The sequence below is a fragment of the Bombyx mandarina genome, chromosome 22 (genome assembly GCF_030267445.1).
Source record: "Bombyx mandarina strain Sakado chromosome 22, ASM3026744v2".
In the NCBI taxonomy this organism is placed as follows: Eukaryota; Metazoa; Arthropoda; class Insecta; order Lepidoptera; family Bombycidae; genus Bombyx; species Bombyx mandarina.
In genome coordinates, this window is record NC_143228.1 from 2980316 (window position 1) to 3003661 (window position 23346).

A 23346-nucleotide genomic window follows, 5' to 3' on the forward strand; every position below is an offset into this window, starting at 1 on the left:
GGAGGAGTATGACATTTTCCACACTTATAGAGAATATAGAGGAGAAGTGCACAATGCTGTCTTTGTAAAATAATGCATAAAAGATATATTAAATCAATAAAGAAAACATTACACATATTACCATGTATTTGATACAACACATATATAAAAATATACTCTTTGTTTATTGTCGATTGTCAAACTTTTGTTAGTGTTTAAAGTCAAATTGAGAATAGATGAACATTGTTTGTCTTTATTATTATTTCTGTATAGTGCAGTTTTGGCAAAATCTGTGATTATATTATATAAGTATAATAGTATTTGACAATAGAACCATAATAATGTTTAAACATACAATTGATTAAAGTCGAATTTCGACTTCTGCGGGACCACTAGTATAATTTAATTCATAACTATGAAAGCCTTCGTAAGGTTTCCATCGTAATTCAGACAACTCAATAACGCTCTAAGTTCTGAAGCTCGGTAGCTCCACATAATTACCAGTTAATAGCATTCGTCTTAAATTTGGTAGTCATAAAATTTTCTAAGCAGGACACGCGTAAATCGACCGAGTTTAATTTGTGTTTTAAACGAGAGCGAGAGAGAGAGTGAGGAAGTTAATTTATTGGCGAAGCAAGAGAATCGGCTAACTATTAAATTTATAGCCGCGAAGACAGAGAGTTCGGCCATTTCGAAACTCGAGGCCGGGAATAAAAACTGCTCCCCGAATAATAAAAGGTGGAATTACGGGGAAAGTTTCTCTTTTTCGGGCGCTCTTGAATATCCACTTTCAGCGGCGCAGAGCCGAATGAAAATTCTGGGAATTCTCATATCTTTCGTCGAATGTAGAGTCGGCTCTACGCGATTCCCGCGCGGCTTGTTTACGCAATTCGCCAATTCGCAGGAAGGAGATTAGTTGACGTTCCAAGATTTTATTGTGTGCCTTTGAACTTTCCACGTTTGCTTTGTTCCTTTTATTGTTTGAGGATGGATTTACGCTAAATCTAAATCTATGTACACGAGGTAAAAGTTGTGAGTCTTTGGAAAATAAATAAAAGTGCTCACCTGTTTCTCACTGGATATGTCGTCCAGTTCCATCGGGCCTGTGTTCATCGGCGGAGCTCCATGCATGGGCGACTTGAATCCCGCCGTAGAGGAGACAGCGGCGACCTGTCCGCTGCTCTCCGACCCGACCTCCATGTTCGAACAGTCTGATTCTGAACTATTCGCACGCATTTTCCGTCTTTCTTTTTTCCTGAAGTCGGACCTCGTCGGTGACGATCCACTACCAAAGCCGTTCGATTTCTTATCATAACCGTTATCGATCAGCATCGGGTTCTGGAAATTGCTATGGTGCAGTCCGTTCGGCGTGTATTTGTCCTGCAGTGACTTAACATCGAAAGGCTCGTTTTTCAATACATGAACGACCGTTGGACTTTGAATGTTTTGTATTAAGCTTCCGTTTTGATGTAAAAGCGCTCCGTTCTGATGTAAGATTCCATTTTGTCCCGGAAACGCGTTAATCGTCGCGATATTCGGCTGATAGAGCTGGATGTGCCGGTCGTCGATGTACGCCTGGCCCGCAGGAGCCAGCTCCCTCGCCTGCAAGGGGGCCGGCACTATGGGATAGCTTCTGGCGTTAACAGCGGTCAAAGTGTGGAATGTCGTAGCGTTTACCGGCGATAGCGTCGTCAGCGTGGTCGACAACGGCGTCACTTGAGCCAGGGTGGTGAGATGAACCGGAGACGACGGGGTAGTGAGTTGCGTGAGCTGTGTTAAATGACTAGGGCTCGCACTCGGCGTCGGACTCGCCGTCACCGGCACCGGAGTCACGCTCGGCAACCCCGTTTCCGGTATCACGGTCGTTTCTGGAAACGTTTGGAATTGGCTTTGGAAGGACGGCAGCTTATTAGGTATGGGCTGCAAAGTGACGGACTGGTAGTCGAGGGGCGAAGAGAATCCTGCGCGGAGTATCGCATCCTTTGAGTTGACCGTGATCGGCATTGACTCCCAAGGCCGGTACTGTGGCTGGCTGGCGATGACAGAGACGGTGTCGCCGGTCCGCTCGTAGTACTCCCAGGCGGGGTCGAGCAGGCGCGCGTCGGCGGTGAGGATGCGCTGCTCGTTGTCGGCCATGTCTCCGAAGGTGGAGAAGGGCGGTAGATGCGCGCCGTCCGCGCCCGCCTCGCTCCTAAGAGTCTCGCTCATCACGTGTTGTCGCGGCGTTGCCTCATCGCGCTACTCTTCAATATCTCTTACAAAATATATCTCTAATCTATATCCTCGTACTGAACACTCGTAACTGGAACTAGTTTTTTGTACTCTGTCACCGTTGGATTCAGGTCCTCGGTTCTATACTAATGGTTATACGGCACACCGGTTTGCACTTAAACTAATCACAATATCTTCGTTTATATATATATAAATGTTCTTTATGTTTGTTTTAACATAAGCGATACCTTATACTTAAACGGGCTTATAAAATCTTTGGCTGATCTTTACAAAACGCTCGTGTTTTCGTATCGATTTAAATTTTTTGTTTTTTTTTGTTTTGTTAATTAACGATCGATAAAATATCTTGTGCACTCGTTTAACGATTACTATTAGTTTTGGAACGTGTAAATACTGGTCGTTGGTTGTTTGTCTTGTGGTTTCTCGTTTGAAGGCTCCTCCTTATAATTGTAAATACCAATCGCTTCAGACTTAAATTAATTTGTACTGTTTGGGATTTTGCGTATACTATTTACGATTACATTTATCGTTAAAAGGTTAAAAAAATAGTGCTTATATTATTATTATTTGTTTTTTTTTTTTTTTCTCGAAAGGAAAGATATGACTGGAGGCTTTGGTTTTATGATTTCGTAGTTTCTCGTCGTTTCGGTGCGGCCTCAACGTGTCAGCTAACCGTGCGGCGCGCACCACTCTGTGAACAATAAACAAGTTTCATTAAAGTTACAGTTTCATTAAAATTACAGTTACATTAAAATTACAGTTAATCATTGGTGATTCGTTTTAAATATACATAGCTATAGACTAAAGATAACATGTACTCAAACAATTAATATGCTTGTTGTTTTGTACGTTATCTGTAAATTAGAAACTAATTAATAACACATTTAATGTTGTCCAAAAATAAAACAATCAATAATATCTATATATTAAAACGCGAAGCAAAAGCTTTGTACCCCTTTTTACGCAAATTGCGCGGACGGAGGAGTATGAAATTTCCCACACTTATAGAGAATATAGAGAAGGAGTGCAGAATGCTAATATTTTTCCAAAATTATGCATTAATAATACATTTAATCAATAAAAAAATCCTTACACATACTGCCATGTATTTGACACACACACACACACACATACATATATATACCCTTTATTTACTGTCAAACTTTTGTCATTACTTAAAGTCTGTGGTCAAATTGAGAATAGATTAATATTGTTTATCTTTATTAATATTTGTCTACAGTCTAGTCTTGGCGAAATCTCTGATTATAGAAGTGTGATAGTTTTTGACAATAGACCCTTAATAATATTTAAACTTATAATTTCAATTAATTATAGTCGAATTTCGACTACAGAGGGACCACTAGTAATAATTAAAATACGTATTATTTCAAAACGTTCGAGCCGACGGTAAGTGAAAGTGCTGTAATTCATCTAACATTATTCAATGAACAAATTAATGTAAACAAAAACAATATTATCTTTTTTATTTCTCATTATAGAGAAGGCGCGAAATCTAATGCGTTCCATGCCATGTTTACTACGAAAGTACGCGCATGCGCCGAACGTGTTTGTTTGCCGTAATCGATGCAATCGCTGCGAGTTTTAGTTTTGAAAAAAAGTTTTTGTTACGAATATTTCCTTAAGAATATAAAAAGAATTGCAACATCAGAAGCATTCGATTTGAAAAGAACCGCCCTATAATATATAATATTATTTATAGTATTATTTGTTATATATGCATATTATAGGATGCTATGTCTCGAGAATATTTAGTATATGTTTCGATTAGTAATTTGCACAATTTACCTAGAAATTGCCACATATTATTATGTGTCTATGATACATTAGAATTAACCGCAAATTGAAATGCTGTATTTTAGAAGTTGATGTTTTGATTGTTGGCTTAATAAACAAAGATGTATATGTATGGTCCATGTATGGTAAGTGATAGCCGATGCTCATGGTCATCAGAAATGAGTCACTGTATACCATCCGACATATCTGATATTTTAACTCTTGTGCCGAGAATAGCGATAGAATAATCATCATACTTGATATTTACAATTTAATAACGAGCAAGAGTACATACCGGACAAACTGACAAACACGACTGCCGACCGTGCTATTAACAATGTCAATATTTAGTTGTTAACTGGTTTTCCGACGCCAGCACTCGCGAACGTATACGAGGAAAATTCAAATATAAAATTTCTCGATTTTTTATTTATTTATTAAATAAAATTGGTAAATAAACTGTAAACACTATAACAGTAACTGGTGGTAGGACCTCTTTGTGTCCGCACGGGTAGGTACCACCACCCTGCCTATTTCTGCCGTGAAGCAGTAATGCGTTTCGGTTTGAAGGGCGGGGCAGCCGTTGTAACTATACTGAGACCTTAGAGCTTATATCTCAAGGTGGGTGGCGCATTTACGTTGTAGACGTCTATGGGCTCCAGTAACCACTTAACACCAGGTGGGCTGTGATCTAGTCCACCCATCTAAGCAATAAAAAAAAAGTAAGCTTAGTGTTAATTTATTACTCGAACCTATTAACATTGCAATGCCGGGCTAACCTCCCAATCAGAACGCACGACTGTTTCGCGGCTAAAATATACAGTTTAGTGGTGCCTACCCGCGCAGGCCTACAATTCGCTTTACCACCACTAAAAGCTTGGCAATCGAAGTGTATTTGTATAAATTAGGAGAACGCTACAGCTCTTTCTCCGGTGAATTCTTTAGGCGCCTTTTACGACGTCCACAAGAAGAGTTAGTGTTGGCGTTGAAGAGGAGGCAAGCATTGGTGTACGAAAGAAATGGATGTTTTACTGTTTCCTTTCAAATTATATTTTAAAATAACGGCTATGACGATGCACAGGTAGGGTGTTATGCGTAAGGTTGTTGCGAGAGAAATGTGTGCGGCGGTATAGCAGCAGCTGCTCGACCGCTTGTTTTTGTTGTTGGTAGTATTGTTTTTTTTTTTTATTGCTTATATGGGTGGACGAGCTCACAGCCCACCTGGTGCTAAGTGGTTACTGGAGCCCATAGACATCTACAACGTAAACGCGCCACCCACCTTGAGATATCAGTTCTAAGATCTCAGTATAATTAAAACGGCTGCCACGCCCTTCAACCCGAAACGCATTACTACTTCACGGCAGAAATAGGCAGGGTGGTGGTACCTACCCGCGTGGATTCACAAGGGGTCCTACCACCAGTAAAAAGGTTTTTGTTGTTTATTTTTAATATATAAACCTGTCGTTGATACATGCAATAAACAAAATAAATAAATCCATTTCGTTACATAGCCACATAAAACAAGCTAACAATAACCAAGTAAATCACAAAACACGTACATAAGACACGTAACGAGACACGCAAATCGTTCGCACCATTAAATCGCATTGATAGAACGCTGGCGATAATCGTGAAGTGATGTTCCCTTAAGGTCACTATCTACTGACGCGAAAACACGACACGCACGTTGCAATCTTTACGAATAAAGACGCTTAAAATACACAAGACATTTTAATATCCTATTAAATGAATAAGGGAGTTAGAGAGAGAGAGAGAGTATTCCTTATAGTAAACAAAAAAAAAAATTAACAACGCGAAACATTAAATACAAAAAAAGTACAATTGGCGGTTTTATCGCTAAGAGCGATCTCTTCTAGACAACCATCAGGTGGATAAGAATTATTTGGAAACGAATTACACGTCATGCACGCACACGACATACATACACATAAACATATACATAGACATACATACACAAATACCATACACATATATATTTATAAATATACATACAAATATGAACAATGTAATAATACCTTAATAATACTATGTTAAAGAAACCTATTCTACATTTTAGGTTACTTAAAAAAAAGCAAAAGTAAATGCACGTGTTGAGGTCACAGGTCCAAGAGCCGAGGCTAGTTACGACTCCTTGAGCATTGACGATTTAATATCACAATAATATCCAACGGATGGGATTTCTATTGGGAGTCATAACTATCGCACTAGTTGCGTGTGATGTTTAAAATACGACTAGAACTGAAGATTGCAATTAAGGGGGAGACCAAGAATTTAAGAAGAAGAAAAAAGGTAGACGTTAAATGTCCCGTAACTTCTAGATATTCAGTCTGATTGACATAGTATTAACATACTTAAACATGGGAACTAGATATATCCTCATATGTCTGACATTAACTTGGCACATCAAGAGTAGAGTAGATAAGCTAACAATATACTGAGGGCTGACACTACACTATCCCTGACATTACTTTTAAAGTGGGCGTTCCTAAAACTTATACTATTTTAAGACAGTAGTGTAACTTTTTTATAATGTGTAGACGCAGCGTTTTTGTGTCAATGGACGAGTGTCTTAATGTAATGACGTCACGGTGACCTGACCTCGATAGGTTCAGAGCTTAGCCTTTGACGGACAGTTCAAGAGTTTATATAATTTCTTTTATATACCTAAATATACCGGCAGTGATTGCGTTGGTCGTTTATCGTATATACATAAGTTACATACGTAAATAAACATCGGCGCCATCTTGGAATGTGACATTTAATTTTAATATAAAAAAATTAAGATGTGACTTGTATCTCAGCGTGTGAAGAGTTATTTAAAGGAAGGGATAGTAAAATTACCGATCTGGGAAACCTATTTGGTTTGTGTGAGTTAAAGTACTATTAAAGTACTTACAGGACAGCAGAATCAAAATGTAACAGAACTTCATTTAATTGCATTTTTTTTTTCTTGTATGGGTGGACGAGCTCACAGCCCACCTGGTGTTAAGTGGTTACTGGAGCCCATAAACATCTACAGCGTAAATACGTCACCCATCTTGAGATATAAGTTCTAGGGTCTCAGTATAGTCACAACGGCTGTCCCACCCTTCAAACCGAAACGCATTACTGCTTCACGGCAGAAATAGGCAGGGCGGTGGAACCTACCCGTGTGAACTCACAAGTGGTCCCGCCATCAGTATTTTAAATAATCAGTATTTTAAATTTGAAAATATTCAAGTCTAAAAAATCGTTCTTTTATTAGTGTAAGCTTCGAAAATCCAACTGAATTGCAGTGTTGCAGTATCGCTACCTCAACGACCTCAAAAAAAAAAAAACAAGCCGCACCATCTTCACGCTGCAGCACTATTGGTGTAAACAATCTATTAATAGAAGGGTGCGATGCTTAATGCTGCGCTCTATTTCGAAGCAACTATTTTAAGGGTAAACTATTTTCGGTAGATTCCATTTTAAAACTCGTCTATTTTCCGAGTAGACGTATAGGAAGGACACCGTTTTATTTTCGTCAGCTTAAATTCGGAATTGTGATAACGATAGGCTTTTTTATGATATGATTGCACTTATTACATATTTTCCAAGTTTTTTTTTATGAGAGAGAGAGAGAGAGAGAGAGAGACAATATACTTTATAGCACACCAACACAATTTACATTTAAAAAAAACAATACAATATATATATACAATAAGCGATCTTATCGCTAAAAGCGTTCTCTTCCAGACAACCGTTTAATTTACAGAAATTCTGGAAAATATAAAAATAATGAATAATTATGACCTGATTAAAATTCGCCCGGCTGTTTTCCCGTTGGAACAAAATTTAAAGAGGTTTGCGTGGGTAATGCTCGTTGTGCCCTACGACTACAAACGCTTACGGCCAGTCGGGTCGTAGGTTAGTACATGGGATAAAAAAGTGTCAACCGACTAACGTACTCTGACGGTTTCTATATTAGTAGTTGACGTTCCAAATAGGAACATAATATAACTAGTCAGGTCATAAGTATTGTCACACAGTAAAAACTTTTCTTTTAGAATGCTGGCCAAAAAAGTTTATTGAATTCGAATTTCGAACTGTTCATGAAAATAAAAGTGTATATTTTAGAATTTTACTCATTTTTAAATATGGAGTGGACGCTTAAAGAAGACCGTGTTGCAGTTATTGCGTTGCATCGTTGCGGTTACGCGCCAATTCAAATTTTTAACATACTGAAAATTTTGAATATAACCAAGATTCGTTTATCGTACCATCAAACGATACAATGAAGACTCTAGTGTAGATGACAGGTCAAGAAGTGATCGCCCTCGGTCTGTTAGGACTCCAGCAGTGATAAAAGCTGTGAAGGCGCGAATTCAAAGAAATCCCAAACGTAAGCAGAAACTGTTGGCCCTTCAGATGGGGTTAAGCAGAATCACGGTGAAAAGGGTGTTAAATGAAGACTTAGGGCTTCGGGCATATCGAAGAAAAACAGGACATCGTTTGAATGCTCGTCTAATGGACCTGAGACTGAAGAGATGCCGCGCTTTGTTGAAGCGGTACGCGGGAAAAAAATATCGGGAAATTCTTTTTTCGGATGAAAAAATTTTTACCGTAGAAGGGAGCTACAACAAACAAAATGATAAGGTGTACGCACACAGTAGTGAAGAAGCGAGCAACCGTATTCCGCGTGTCCAACGAGGTCATTTTCCATCCTCGCTCATGGTATGGTTTAGAGTTTCTTATTGGAGCTTAACAGAGGTACATTTTTGTGAGAAAGGTGTAAAAACGAATGCAGTTGTGTATCAAAATACAGTCCTGACGAACCTTGTGGAACCTGTTTCTCATACCATGTTCAATAACAGGCACTGGGTATTCCAACAAGATTCGGCGCCAGCTCATAGAGCGAAGAGCACACAAAACTGGCTGGCGGCGCGTGAAATCGACTTCATCCGGCCCGAAGACTGGCCCTCCTCCAGTCCAGATTTGAATCCGTTAGATTACAAGATATGGCAACACTTGGAGGAAAAGGCGTGCTCAAAGCCTCATCCCAATTTGGAGTCACTCAAGACATTCTTGATTAAGGCAGCCGCCGATATTGACATGGACCTCGTTCGTGCTGCGATAGACGACTGGCCGCGCAGATTGAAGGCCTGTATTCAAAATCACGGAGGTCATTTTGAATAAACTTTAGTGTCATAAGAATCTATGTTTTGTTAAATTCATTTTGGTATATGAATGGTTACATAATGAATAAAATTGTTTCAATTATTTTACATTAAACATGTGACAGAATTTATGACCTGACTAGGTATTTCGTGTTTATTAAGAAAATGTATTTTCAAAATAAAACCGGTTTTTTTTATCTGACAGTTGAAATTCTAGGGGAAATACCCACAATTATTAACCCATGATTTATTAACCCACAGACAAAACCCACTGAGTTTCTCGCCGGATATTCTGAGTGGGTCGCGTTTCCGATCCAGTGGTAGATTCCGCGAAGCACTGTTCTTGCTAGGGCCAGTGATGGCATCACTCCGGTTTGAGCCCCGTGAAGCTGAAATAGCCTCTCAAGGCTATCAGCATAGGTAGGAAAAAAAAAAGAAGTACCCGTATGTGTGTACTCAACTTTTCATCCCTTCATTGGTATAGAGTGGCCGTAATCAATTGCCTTTTCGTAATTTTGTGAATGATAGGCCACAGCGCGGCTTGACGTTGCCAATGTCTATGGACAGCAGGGACTAATATCGGGTGGGATACATAGCTGGTTAGATAAATTTATTAATAAGTAATGTAAATATAATACAGGATACAAATTACTAGATCAGAGGCGATAAAAAAATTTAAAATATTAACTTCTAGTTTTGGTTCCAATGGGATTCACCACAGCCATCGATACAATCATAATCGTGCATTTATTAATCAAAGATTTACAAGAAGAAGCATTACTTTTTCCGTACGCCATAAAATATTAGACGTCAGCTGAAATAGCCTGTCAAGGCTATCAGCATAGGTAGGAAAAAAAAAGACGTCGCATAAAGTTTGAAGGTCTTCGGTGGTAGCACAGGGACTTCTCAAAAAGTTTGAGATGCACTGGATCGAAACAAGACTTTGAATATGCTTTCCTTATATTAAAGAGCTAAACTAGTAATATTAATGTCCCTATCACAGTCTGAATTATACAGATATGTTATTGAAATAATAATAAATCATCAAACTATGATAATTTGTCAGACTGACGTTTATACAGGGAAGGACCTTGGAGGTAATTTAAAAATGTGCCTTAAATTACATTTGAAGCCGTCAGCGCAAAAGTGGCCTAAGCTTACTATAGTTAGTATGAAGATTAGGCAAAAACAATACGCGCGAAAATAATGTTTACAAAGCCATCTGTTATCTATCGCCGAAACTAAGGATAGGCCGGTATTGCGTCAAAATTTATTGTTTCAAATAAATTGCAATTTAGAAGCACTAATTTTAAAAAATTGTGGGCTGGGCCACTTTTGCGCTGATGGCCTCATTTACAGAAGAAAAATTAGCTAAATATTATGTGACCCAACTCATAGCTCTTTTTGCGCTACACGGTTACGGAAGCCCGTAATGTTAATGTTAATGAGGCATACGATTTAAGTCCCTATGGTATCGTATAACTGTACTACTCTTTAACCGGAACGAAAAAGTCCTTTGCCGCAGAAATCAACATGCTGGTGGTACGTACATATGTGGGCTCGAATTACGCCATGCCGTCAGTAAAATAGCGCGCTTTCAAATTTAGCAACCGCCAAAATTATATATTTTTTTGTTTGTAAATATAGACAAATTTAAGAAATTAATTTTATATATTCACCGTAGTATTTTTTTATACTTAATTGAAAATGTTATCGATTTTTAAGATATTGACATCATTAGTTGCATAAAGAAAGCATTTCATCCTAACATTCTTCTATTAAATTCACGCTCCTTTTATTGAATAAAAACAATTCTATTCTCTCTACTGCCCAAGTACATTGATCAATAAGTCTCAAATGTGTTCAAGTTAAGACTGCCTTCATTTTTTAAATTAGTAATGAGTTTTGACGTTATCAATAAGATTATAACAAAAATGAGGTTTAAGTCGCACACTATTTATAAAAATATAGGCTAAAGTATCTGTTTGAATAAAGCCAATGATGACGTCATTTGCGATCAAACCAAGGTCAAACATATTTTGATTTCAATGTTGGTAACTAAAGATAACTTTTCAATAAAAAAACTGGTTTTCTGTAATCAACTAGCTTATGCTTCGAAATAGGCTATGAATAAAAAAAAATTGTCATTGCCAATTTACTTATAGCTTTACCAATATTTTGGTCAACGAAAATAACATTTTCTTCATTTTATTTATGTATTTCGTTCTAAAGTTATATATATTTAGGCGTTTTGTCAAAGTATGGAAGCAAATTTACAATAAAGGCGACCATGGTTCAACAAATATTCGACATGATTAGGTGCGGTATCAAATGAATCGACAGGATAAAGTTAGGCACCTTGTGAACAACATATGTGAATTTTACGCGCGCGTATGATATAAGATCTGGTTGGATAAGATCTCTTATTTAATTATTAATAAATAAATTTTCGTGTAAAATATATAATAATTAACTTTAATATAAATTGAATAGGTGCATTTTTATTTAAATTAATAAACGATGGTTTATTTCTGTTTAAAAAAATCCATATTTTTTGTAATTCTACTATTTAATTAAATTAAGAATTTACTAGCCGTACATATTTTTTTTTATAATTCTAACTAATTTCTAAAACTTATTTTTAAAATTACAGTTAATTATTTCGCCAAGGACGAGCAACTACCTCTTAACCGTCCATACATGAGTGAACGCCCTTCTTTGTATTATCTTTTTGTTGTAAGTATTATATAAACTAAACATATAATAATTCAGAGTATAAATGTCAGTCATCTACTGCATGATAGTTATTCTTAATATATGCACATGACTGCCGTATTGGTAAAGTAAGTTTTAAATTCCATAATATATAGTGTGCAAATCATCATAGAAGCGTTAACATCAAAAGAAAACTCTTTTGTTTGGTTCACAAAGAGAAAGTAAATTGCAACGCGCTCGTTTTGAATTTTTCGTTTCCTCTCGAGTGCTTTGCGAGGTTTTCCTCGGAGAAGAGGTAAAAAACTTATTATATGTAGTAACAGAAAACTTTTTGTTTGGTCATATGTTATGTCATAAAGCATACTTGAAAGTACATAGAACCATAGACGACATATGAAAATTAGATGATAAAATGAAACAGGTACATTACCTATCTGTTTTAAATAGAACAGTCACACTCGAGAATACCATTTTTGAAATTCAAAAACATGTGATGCGTGACCTTCCGATTTCAAATATCGCGTCAACTATTCAAAATTATTCCATATTACGTCACCGCTTTACAAACATGCGTTTCGGCCAGTAATCACACAGCAAAACCTCTTTGTAGATGCGCACAAAGAACGTTCCACCGGGAAAAAAAAAACTAAAAAGCTTCGCTCAAAACGCAGCTCGAAATTCGAACTCGGGCCTGTCGCTCGTATATGTCGTTTTGAGCACGTGTGCGTGTAAGGATTCGTGTGATTTGAGGACGTGTGAGTGAGGAGGTGAATGTGTGCGAGAGGAACGCGATAGTATCTGGGTCTCGGTTGTCAAGGGCAACCGTACTATTGGTGCAGCGAAAGCGTTGCGCTTTCAGCCCTGTGCTGCATTTATACGGCTTATTTTTAGATTCGGATGTTGTCGCTTTTTTGTGGAGACGCGCGAAGCTGTCGCTTTGCGAACGTTCTTTATGACGTTCGAATATCGAACTGGATACCGTGATCCGTATTAACTCGGTGTTTAAGAGGAACGCCAGTACAAAATCGATTAGATTACTTTTCACTTCACTAGTCTTGTTTTTTTTTTGAGCTAATTTTAAAAGAGTCGACATAGGTTCCCGAAATATATTTTCAAGAGAGCAAAATTTGTTATAATGAGATAACGATCGACAATTATTTATTTGTTGTTTAAGAAACTTAAAAAAATGGCATAAAATATCGATTTAAAGAAGCCATTGCTTCACTCTACTGACTCAATAATATTATCCAGGGTGAACATGAGCGTGGATATAGGTATTTCATCATACCCATCGTAGCTGTTGTTACTATTTGATCAAGTTTTTTTGACGGGACCAGCTGTGTACGAAGTAACATCCGGCGCCTCGCATAATACCTGCGCAGGAAGTCGATATCTTGTACTCATCATTTTATTGATACTAATCTATAGATAATGCTACTTGTACTACTGAAATCGGTACTTGAACTGTATTTCGAATGTATCCTGTGCATAGATAATATATTCAGTGTGAAAAAGTGATGTTACTGCTCACCTCTGATAGACTGTAACCTATGTAGATAATTTGATGCTAACCAAAGATAATAGTAAAAGAGTGTATAGATACAATCCATTGAGTTTCTCGCCGGATCCTCTCAGTGGATCGCGATTCCGATCCGGTGGTAGATTCAGCGAAGCACTGCTCTTGCTAGAGCCAGTGTTAACAATTCTTTCAGGATGAGTTCGTGAGCTCACCAACCCGTTCTCGCGAAGTTGGAATACTCCCTTAGGCTATCAACGATTAGGTAGGCAAAAAAAAACAGTAAATGGGTTGAAAAATATTTATAGTTTGGAAAGATAATGTCGAAATTGTGTATCTTAAGCCAAAATGCGGCAGAAATTTCTTATGTAAAACTCATAAATAGATTAACTATACATTTTATATTTCATTTCGAAGATTCTTTTAAAAATGAGTTTTGGAGAGAAAAATCTTCACTATCTAGTCAACCGAGATTGGCCAACTACTATCCCGTCTGTTTTCATTCACGAATGGCCAATCTTTGTAAGCCAACACGAGTGTCGCGATCTTGCTTGTTCAATACTCAGAAACATTATTCTAATAACTGGGGACCAATCACAGACAAACATTTGGCCCAACATTAGTATACCCTGTAGGTATACGATGGACGGAAGATCTTCCACCGAGCAGGTGATATTGCTCGGTACACCGACAGTCCGATTTTTGTCCCCTACCTATGCAGATAACCTTGAGAGGCTATATCAACTTCACCCTAACGTGTGTAGGTGAGCTCACGGGGCTCAAACCGAAGTGTTGCTAACACTGACCCTAGCAAGAGCAGTGCCTCGCAGAATCTACCACCGGATCGGAAACGCGACCCACTGAGAAGATCCGGCGAGAAACTCAGTGGGTTGTGTTTATGAGTTAATTCGCTCGTCGCAAGCGACGGGTTCGATGAGGACGATGACCGGTGCTTGTGGTGCCTAAAAGCACCGTTAATGGATGGGGAGGATCCGTAATGACGTGTTTTGGGCGACGTCGGCTGTTTACCATTCGGTCTACAGGATCGGGTATGTAGTTTCCAGCGGCCACGATGAGAGGGTTCTCATGTCGCGATGGTCCGAATGTTGTTGTTCGGAACTTGTATATATGCAAGCTTATGTTGTAAGCGAGATTCAGGCATCTGTCAAATATCTTGCGTTGTATGATGGCTATCGCTACAACCCAATACTACGGGGACCGTATACCGATATAGGTACTTGTATACGTTTAAACATATCCAAAGAACCAATAGACCTGTTCGTCACGCGAATGCTTGCTCGATGTAGGAAGTGAATCTACGACCTTCGCGCAGCAGTCAAGGGCGCTAACTAATTCGCTACCGAGTCAGTTGGAAATATAAAAATTTATGAGCAGAACAGGCTGATTGACAATCAGACCTTATATCATTACGATATTCTCGATATGTTATTTTTATTTTATTATAATTTTTTGTTGCCCTTGCAGATAAACGAGCATACGGCCCATCTGGCGGATACCGTCTGCCATGGACATCAGCAATGTCTGGAGCAGAGCCAAGCTGCTGCCTACCGCTGATGATACTCGGGGTTGCCGATAACCACTTCACTATTTCCGTACGAATAATTCCGTCTTAGATTCATCTCGTTACAGATTAAACCACACATCGCGATAGCGCTAAAAGTAATCTATTAGTCTTCGTCAATGTCATCAAATGATGTTCAAACAGCACGCTACGATAAGAGCGAACGTTTGACAGCGAAACGTTTTCTCACACAATCCCATCGGCATAGGTATAATTTGAACGTAATAACATATACCGTACAGGATGCACACATCAGTCCTGATTGCCGGTAGAAGCGATGCGGATCCAATCCGAAGCTATTATTTCATGACATATGTTCCTCTCTTGTTACAACGTAGGCCACGTAACGTTCACGGTATTACTTTGTTGTAGACGATTTAGAAGCAAGCGTAAGGAACAGTAACGTAGTAAGGAAACGTAGTAGTAGTAAGGAAGGGTAGAGGAAGAGGTAAACCTAAGAAAAATGGATTGAAAGACGATATGTGTAAGAGGGGAGTGGGCGAAGAAATGATATATGATAGAGGAGTATGAAAGGAGAAATTATGTTGCACCGACCTCAGGTGAATGGGAGAAAGGCAGGAGAATGATAATGATGATGATTTAGAAGCCAACGTCTTTGGGAGCCCTAGGACGTGCTCGGATGTCCTAGCTCGCACGGGTTGGTATGTGTACTGTACCTATAGGACAAGGATCGAGGGCGATGCAGTCCAGCTTCAATGCGGTCCGGTTTGAAGTTTGGGGCAGCGGCTGTGCAATACAATTGACACTTCAACCTCATATCTCGAGGTGGATAGCGCTGTAGTTGCAATGTACTAAGCACTTGAGGGATAAGTTCGAGCCTAATCTCAAAGCTTTAGAATTGTACCTCAAAGAATATGCATTTGGCACTTTGTAAATTTTAAAGGAAAACTATAGTGTCATAATACGAACTATAAATATTTCGTACAAAATTTAAGAGCGTAAAGGACTGAAATCTCTAATTAGTTTATTAAATTAATGATGAATCAAATATATTTTCATAGCCTCGGTCACACAAATAAACCTTAAGCAATGTTAATTAATAGTAATCAGGATAAACAGTCCTACACACCCGTGTGAATGCATACAAATAGACAAAAAAAATTACTTAAAAATAATTAATACCACGCACTGTTATCATGTGATAAAGTGTCAAGAGAAACAAAACTATATGGAGATTCAAACTCATTGAAAAATGATAAGGTCGTCTCGCGAGAAATTCCCTATATAGAGTTACCGACTCGTCCCATTCAAGCACTCGAATACAGTTGAATAACGCCGCAGATGTGACGTTTTTTACAACCATCTTTCCCACACTACCACTTTTTCTGATGCCTTAATACAATCACAAACATTCATTTACACTTAAAACACAATCAACTTACGAATTTGACTCTTATACGTGCGCAATAAGAACGTTACGTGATTCGAACGGTGTCGAGTCGAAGTTGGTCGATACAATTTTGTAAAGAATTTTTTTGTGCACACGTCTGTCTCTATCGGATGCGACATAGGAAATTGTGTGTTTTTTATGCTTTACATCTATGAAATGGAATTGTTTGAAGGAAGTCGCATGTGTATGTAGAGTGAATGATTTAATATTGTTTCCTTTTTATTAAATGGGAGTAGTTCTCGGTTATGGAAATGTGTTCATAATAATATCTGTCTAGGGACTGTTTATTACGTCGTTTGATGAAGAACATTTTTGAATACATTCTATTTTGTGGGCACTGGTGGTGAATCTCGGAATTATGCACGGGCAAGTAATATCAGTGGAAGATAATAAGGTTTTTTCGGTTTAAAAGGTAGAACATTCCATGCAACAACGGACCTTCCTGTAAATAACTTCGCAAACTAAAAATCCAGCAGTCGGAATCTCCGGTCTAGCACAACAAAAAGATCGGTCGGTCTGTGTATAGAAAAGTTTCATGAAATTCCCCTTGAAGATATTTCATAAGTCCCAGTCTAGCCGGTGAACGTTCGTATTTCCAATAAAACTTCATTCTTCAAAGCTGGCAATACTCGAGGATTTATATTGTTGAAAAATCTTCTAAATATCGATTAGTTGTTCATCATATAATCGTTGTAATTTTGTCAATACGTATTATTTATTTATTTATTAGCTCAGACGGGATGAGACTATAGTCCGCCACGTGTAAAATCCTTATTCTAATAATGTAAATGTCTTTATCTTGAGACTCGAGCCAAGAGCCAAGCCGCGGTAGGAAACGGCTTGGCTCTACCACTGGTTTTGCTGAAGTCCACCATCAGGTGGGCCGTATGCTCATCTGCCTACAAGGGCAATAAAAAAAAAACACCAGCTGAAATCCTCAAATATATTGCTCAACGGATGTTCTACTCATTAAGTATTTGTATCTATAAATATTATGTATGTCATATATACACATATGTTTAGGTAATATCACTATCACACTACACCTACCAAGGCTCATCTCTGCACCGCCCTAAGGTAGACTGTTAGAGAATGCCTATGGCATTAAGTCCGCCTTTATACTGTCTAGTATATAAAGTTATAAATAAATAAATAAATTGGAAGAATAGTCTTTGTTGACTTGGCTGTGCCCCTGACATTGCTGACGTCCATGACCGACGGTAACCACTTACCATCAGGTGGGCCGTATACTCTTCCGCCTACAAAGGTAATTAAAAAAATATATACGACTGGTTCGCGGCAAAAATAGGCATCACGATGACACTTATCATTTCGACCTCTAATAAACCCGTAAATAAATCTAAGCGACTTAGTGTTGTGAACGTTTCCTCTCGACATTTTCACCAAACACTTAGTAGCAACATTTAAAAACCTGACATCACACAGAGTCGCGGATTATTTAAATTCTTCGCAATGAAGCCCCAAAAAACGATCCCAAAAGCGAACGAACGTCTGCCGAGGAGCAATAAGATACGGATTATCCTACATAGAATGTACGAATCAACTTATAATATTACTTGTGGCAATAATCGAGAGATTGAAAGTTGTCCGCGTGGGAGCTTCATGCCGGCTTAGACTTTACGAAAACAATACTTGTAAAGATATATATTTTTTTGTATTTTCTCAGTGAAATCATTAAAACTACATATTATATTATATAATATAATACTTCCGATGTTTCCAAAGCTCTACAATTTTTGTTGTCGCGGACGATAGGATTGTTGTTATGTACTTACAAATTTAGTACAACGGACGTTGAATTACACCGTAGTTATTACGTTATTAGTAATTGGTAATTAGTTAGTTTGTCTTACATGCTTGTTAGTTTTAAAGTCGTCGTGGCCTAAAGGATAAAACGTCCGGTGCGTTCGTATCTAGCGATGCAACGGTGTTCGGCTCCCGCAGATGGGTGGGTACCAATTGTTCTAATGAAATACGTACTTAACTAAATTTCACGATTGAGTTCCACGGTAAAGGAATAACATCGTATAATAAAAATCAAACCCGCAAAGCTATAATTTGCGTGATTATTGGTGGTAAGACCTCTTGTGAGTCCGTATGGGTAGGTACCACCACCCTGCCTATTTCTGCCGAGAAGCGGTAATGTGTTTCGGTTTGAAGGGTGGGGCAGGCGTTGTAACCATATTGAGACCTTAGAACTTATATCTCAAAGTGGGTGGCGCATTTACGTGTAGAATGTCTATGGGCTCCAGTAACCACTTAACACCAGGTGGACTGTGAGCTCGTCCCATCTAAGCAATAAATAAAAAAAAATTGTTTGTCTTACCTGCCGAAACTGAGCCAAAACGTTAAAGGCTTTTATACCCGAAAAACGACATGCTCTTTCTTTTATAATACACATTCTTAATATTTTGATATGTAGTTAACTCTCAATGCACGTGAATGAACTTTTCAACATTTTACTTCATGATATCCGATTAACTTGAAATTTTTCTTCACACCTATCAAAGACCAATGATACCATAATGCTCTAATTACGTTAGCCCAATATCCTGACTACGATTACTAAGTAAAAAGATAATGATTAAGCTAATAAATTAAGTTTTTATTTTTTATTTTTAAACTGTATTATTATTGTACGGTTGTGGCAGATTAATTCAAGGCCTATCAGTTCTTAAGTGAAATAGACATCATTTATACAACTATCATACAAAGTAACGTCTCAATCGTGGGCATGTGTGATGATAAATTTAATTTATTTATGTCTTTGGTTTGCGTGAGTCGTAAGCATAATTAAACCTACTTTTTTTTAAAATTACATATCATTGTGACCATGTAAACCATAAAGTATTCAAAACGTCGGAAGTACCTAATATAGTGGCAATAAAAACCCAAGATTAAACCGTAAAAGTAGTTTTATATAAGTTTTAAAGGAATTACTCAAAACATACCCTTTCAAAACCGCACGGGTAGGTACCACCACCCCGCCTATTTCGGCTGTGAAACAGTAATGCGTTTCGGTTTGAAGGGTGGGGCAACCGTTGTAACTATACTGAGACCTTAGCACATTCTTAGAACTTACATCTCAAGGTGGGTAGCGCATTTACGTTGTGGGCTGATGTTGATGTCTATGGGCTCCAGTAACCACTTAAAACCAAGTGAGCTCTGAGCTCAAGCACCCAACTAAACAATATTTTTTTTATTTTTATTACCTTTATACATCTATATATTTTTAAATCTATGACTATTATCAAACTAACTGAACATAGCTCTAAAACAAAGATAGAAGACCTACAGCTATTTTTGTACGTCCTAGGACATGTTGGAAACCCGTACGGATAGAGACCACCATCGTGCCTATTTTTGACACTACCTAATCTAATATTCGTGTCGCGGTTGAACAATTTGAGACTCCAGTCACCACTAAGCATCAAGCGTATCCAAAGTTCCTCAACTTAAAGCACCTATTTAAAAAAATACTTTAGATGTCACCGAAGCGACCACCAGCTCGGTCCTAACGAATGCACCGACAAGCATCCAGAGTATCCTCCCAAATAGAAAAGGAAACATAACTTGTCAACTAAAAAGGATGTATATATGAAGTTGCACAATCCGCACGCCAGCCGCGGGCGGCGGCTGCGGCGAAATTGACCAATTTGTTTATTTGTTTTCATTGGCCTCGCTGAACTTGACTCCCCATTATCGCATTCACGGGAGGAAGGCGTATCATTAATTCGATTATTCCGTGGGACCGGATTGTCTTGTACAAGCTGTTCGATTGCACATGTACATACCACAAAAATTACATTAGTACATTTTGGAACAAAGTTCCTTATGGGACGATGCGGAGGGGTACCCTAACAGCGAAAAAACGTCCGTAACGTAATTTTATTAGTAATGCACACAGTGTACGACTTAACTTTGTAATAATGTACAAATTAGTAATGCACACAGTGTAAGACTTAACTTTGTAATAAGGTACAAAAAATTACATATTTTCTTATCATTCATTGGCCACGATCTCAGAGCGTTCGTTTGCGCAATACACTAACTCTTATGCAAACAACCGTGAATGAGGTGTACCACAATAAGTTCGCTCTTTACCGAATGCCGTGGGTTGTAGCGAAACCTCCAGTTTTATTTTCTTTATACCTCGAATGGAACTTAAAATTAATATTTATATAATAAGGAACTTCATTCCTATCCGGTGTCCTACAATACCACACATCTTTATTTCCTATATATAAAATGAATCTACGTAATTCTGCAAAATATCTTTCGTTCGTCTTTTTTCACTGATTTCTACATTTTTGGTATCAAATTAAGATAAAGAGTTACATAGGATTTGCATTTTGCACAAGAAGCGCATTCAAACTAATAGTAGCCTATTAGTTGGGAGTCAAAATCCGAAGTCCTTCAAATTTGAGATCTGAGGACTTAATGATATTGTAAATTGTGGCACGGCTACCCTTCCATTAAGGCCAGATGCACAAATGTTTTGAGACAGAAATATCTGTTTAAAAAAAACAGAAACAAAGGACCTCACGTAATAATATAGTTGTAGTTATATATAATAAGTAATAGTTCGTTATATTAATAATCAGAAGAATTTCCAACTCTGAACTGTGTTACTAGTGCTAACTACGACTACTTCAGTATTCACTAGGCATTACCTAGTAATCCATCCTAATAATACCATCTATACTGCTTACTTCCACTTTTGGTCGTTAGATAGCCTATTTCTATAGCAAAATCTTCGTCTTCTAGACACCGATCTCACGTCTCAAACTGGATTGCAGCATCAAAGTTAAAAAGCCTTTAGGCTATCCTTATTTCTGACAAGCAAAAGTAACATAAAGCACGACGACTTGTATATAGGTGTTGACAGCGATCACTTCCAGACAACCACTGTGCATAAGCATAGCATCGAAGCATGTTAATAGAACTAGGAATGTTGCGGTATTGATTTAAATTATACTTTAATTTTAACTAATATATTAATAACATAACATTACTATTACTCTTTAGTCAAACAATATTATAAGCACAATTAAATTGTAACATAAGACCATTTGTTTTTTTTTTTTCGTTTTGCTGCAATTAAGGTCTAAGTGACATCATGCACTGGTCACAATGGTAGGAAGGGACATGCGTCACTCCATGCGTTTTGTGCTTTTTCCGTTTTCCTACCACGCAAATAAATTGGCAGCAGTTAACTTTGTTGCCAATTCAATAGATACTAAAAGAAACGTTTTTTTCAAAATTTTATTTCATTTATAGGTTCCACAAGAAACGAAAGAAAACGTGTCTCTACATAAAGTCCATATCTTTAGAATTTTACTAAGCTTACGATAAAGAACGGATATGTGAAGCATTTCATTTAAATCAATAGATTAATAGATACTAGACTGGACTTCGTATCAAAAGTCTTCGAATTTAAATTAAATATAAATATAGAGCTCACAGTAAATGTAATATAATATGATGGTTTATTGCTTAAAGCTCGTTATGAACAATTCTAACAACATAATAGAGACCGCTTATTCAACAAAACCAAAATAAAATCAATGTACACATCTGAATATTATTATAGTCATAACTTGTCCGTATTGCCTTATTAAAGCTCTTTGCTTTAAGAAGGGCGAACTCCAATCTATCAAATTCATTTAATTAAGGCTAATTCGTAGTTTTGAATTATCCGGCGATCAAAATTAAGTAACTTTGAAGAATGTTTGAATGAGTTGTAAACTTCTACTAGTACATACAAACTAATTTGTAATAGCTTGTCGTGCGTTTGACTCTACACAAGGATACGGGTCTAACTATGAACTACGAGGTCGTCTATTGGCAGGAGACAATACCTACGGACGTGATGCAATAACCAACTTCTTCTATACAAAAGCACTCTTGACAAAATGCGTAGCAGGAAAACGGGGATCGATTCGCGAAAGCACACAACGAAAGCTTGAGCGGAAGCACGCGAACGCGCACAGGAGTCCGCTTCACGCTCTAGTGCTGTCGCTCTATATACCTCTATACTACAACAAACAATCCACTAAACCAGAAGCTTCTACTCTTCTACTTCACTACAGTTGCACACTTGCACTTCGACACTAAACTTTTGCACAAACTCCGTACCTTCTCCGGTCACTCGATCCATCCGCCTCCTTTTGTTTCTTTGCTTGGCCGCCACGAAAACAAAACGGACCGAAGGACGCAAGTGAAAAATAAACAAAAAGGGAATCGAAGTTCGCGATCGCGTGACTGTTGCGTCCCGCTTGTGGTATAACACGCGCGTCTGTACGCGACTAGGGTCGGCGGCGGACTGGCGCGTAACGTGTGGCCGCACGCAGCTGCCGCGGCGGCCAATGGCGCGCGGTCACGTGACGCCCCGCGCCCGCACACGCTTGTTTACAAATAATAATAATACGCCGGTGTAGAGCCGCGTAGCGCGTAGCCGTCGCCGCTACGCACAGCTGTCGTTGCATTTGGCGGGATTCGATACGGAGCACATTCGCTTCAAAGCTTCGATCTGTTTACTTGAAGCTTTCGCGTCCGCGTCGGCGTTATTATCGATCGGTGCGTGCTTGCAGCGGTACCGCGACGCACTTCGTTTTTGTAATGACTCATTCTTCGGTGCGAAGCTTTCAAAGTTTTAAAAAGTACACCTTTTCCTAAGATTTACTCCCAAATCCAGGAAAGCTTAATCGAATTATTTTCTCTGTTCGTATTCGGAAAGGGGCGCGTTATATTCCCCGTTTCGCGACAGGTTGGTGTTTCCGATTGTTTTGCGTTTAGTGCGTAAGGTGCAAAGAGGGTAAGCTCCCCGTGCAGGCTACATCCAGCCCCTGCCCTGAGGAGCCCCGCTCTACACCGACCACGGCCACACTCAACTCGCTCGTTTTCATATGACACCCTCGTAAAACACTGCCCTATC

General features: G+C 38.3%; 1 protein-coding gene across 4 annotated transcripts in view; it reads right to left on the reverse strand.

The window, feature by feature from the left end:
• Positions 1–22754, reverse strand: part of Tet (Ten-Eleven Translocation (TET) family protein) — a 153011-nt gene extending 130257 nt beyond the window's left edge. For all 4 annotated transcript variants that reach the window (XM_089736703.1, XM_089736702.1, XM_089736701.1 and 1 more), the window contains exons 1-2: positions 22548–22754; positions 1045–2902 (exon numbers count right to left, since the gene is read on the reverse strand). In XM_089736703.1, the coding sequence (XP_089592829.1) occupies positions 1045–2187 (1143 nt within the window). In that variant the 5' untranslated portion in view covers positions 2188–2902; positions 22548–22754. The remainder of the gene's footprint in view (positions 1–1044; positions 2903–22547) is intronic.
• Positions 22755–23346: the final 592 nt, after the last annotated feature.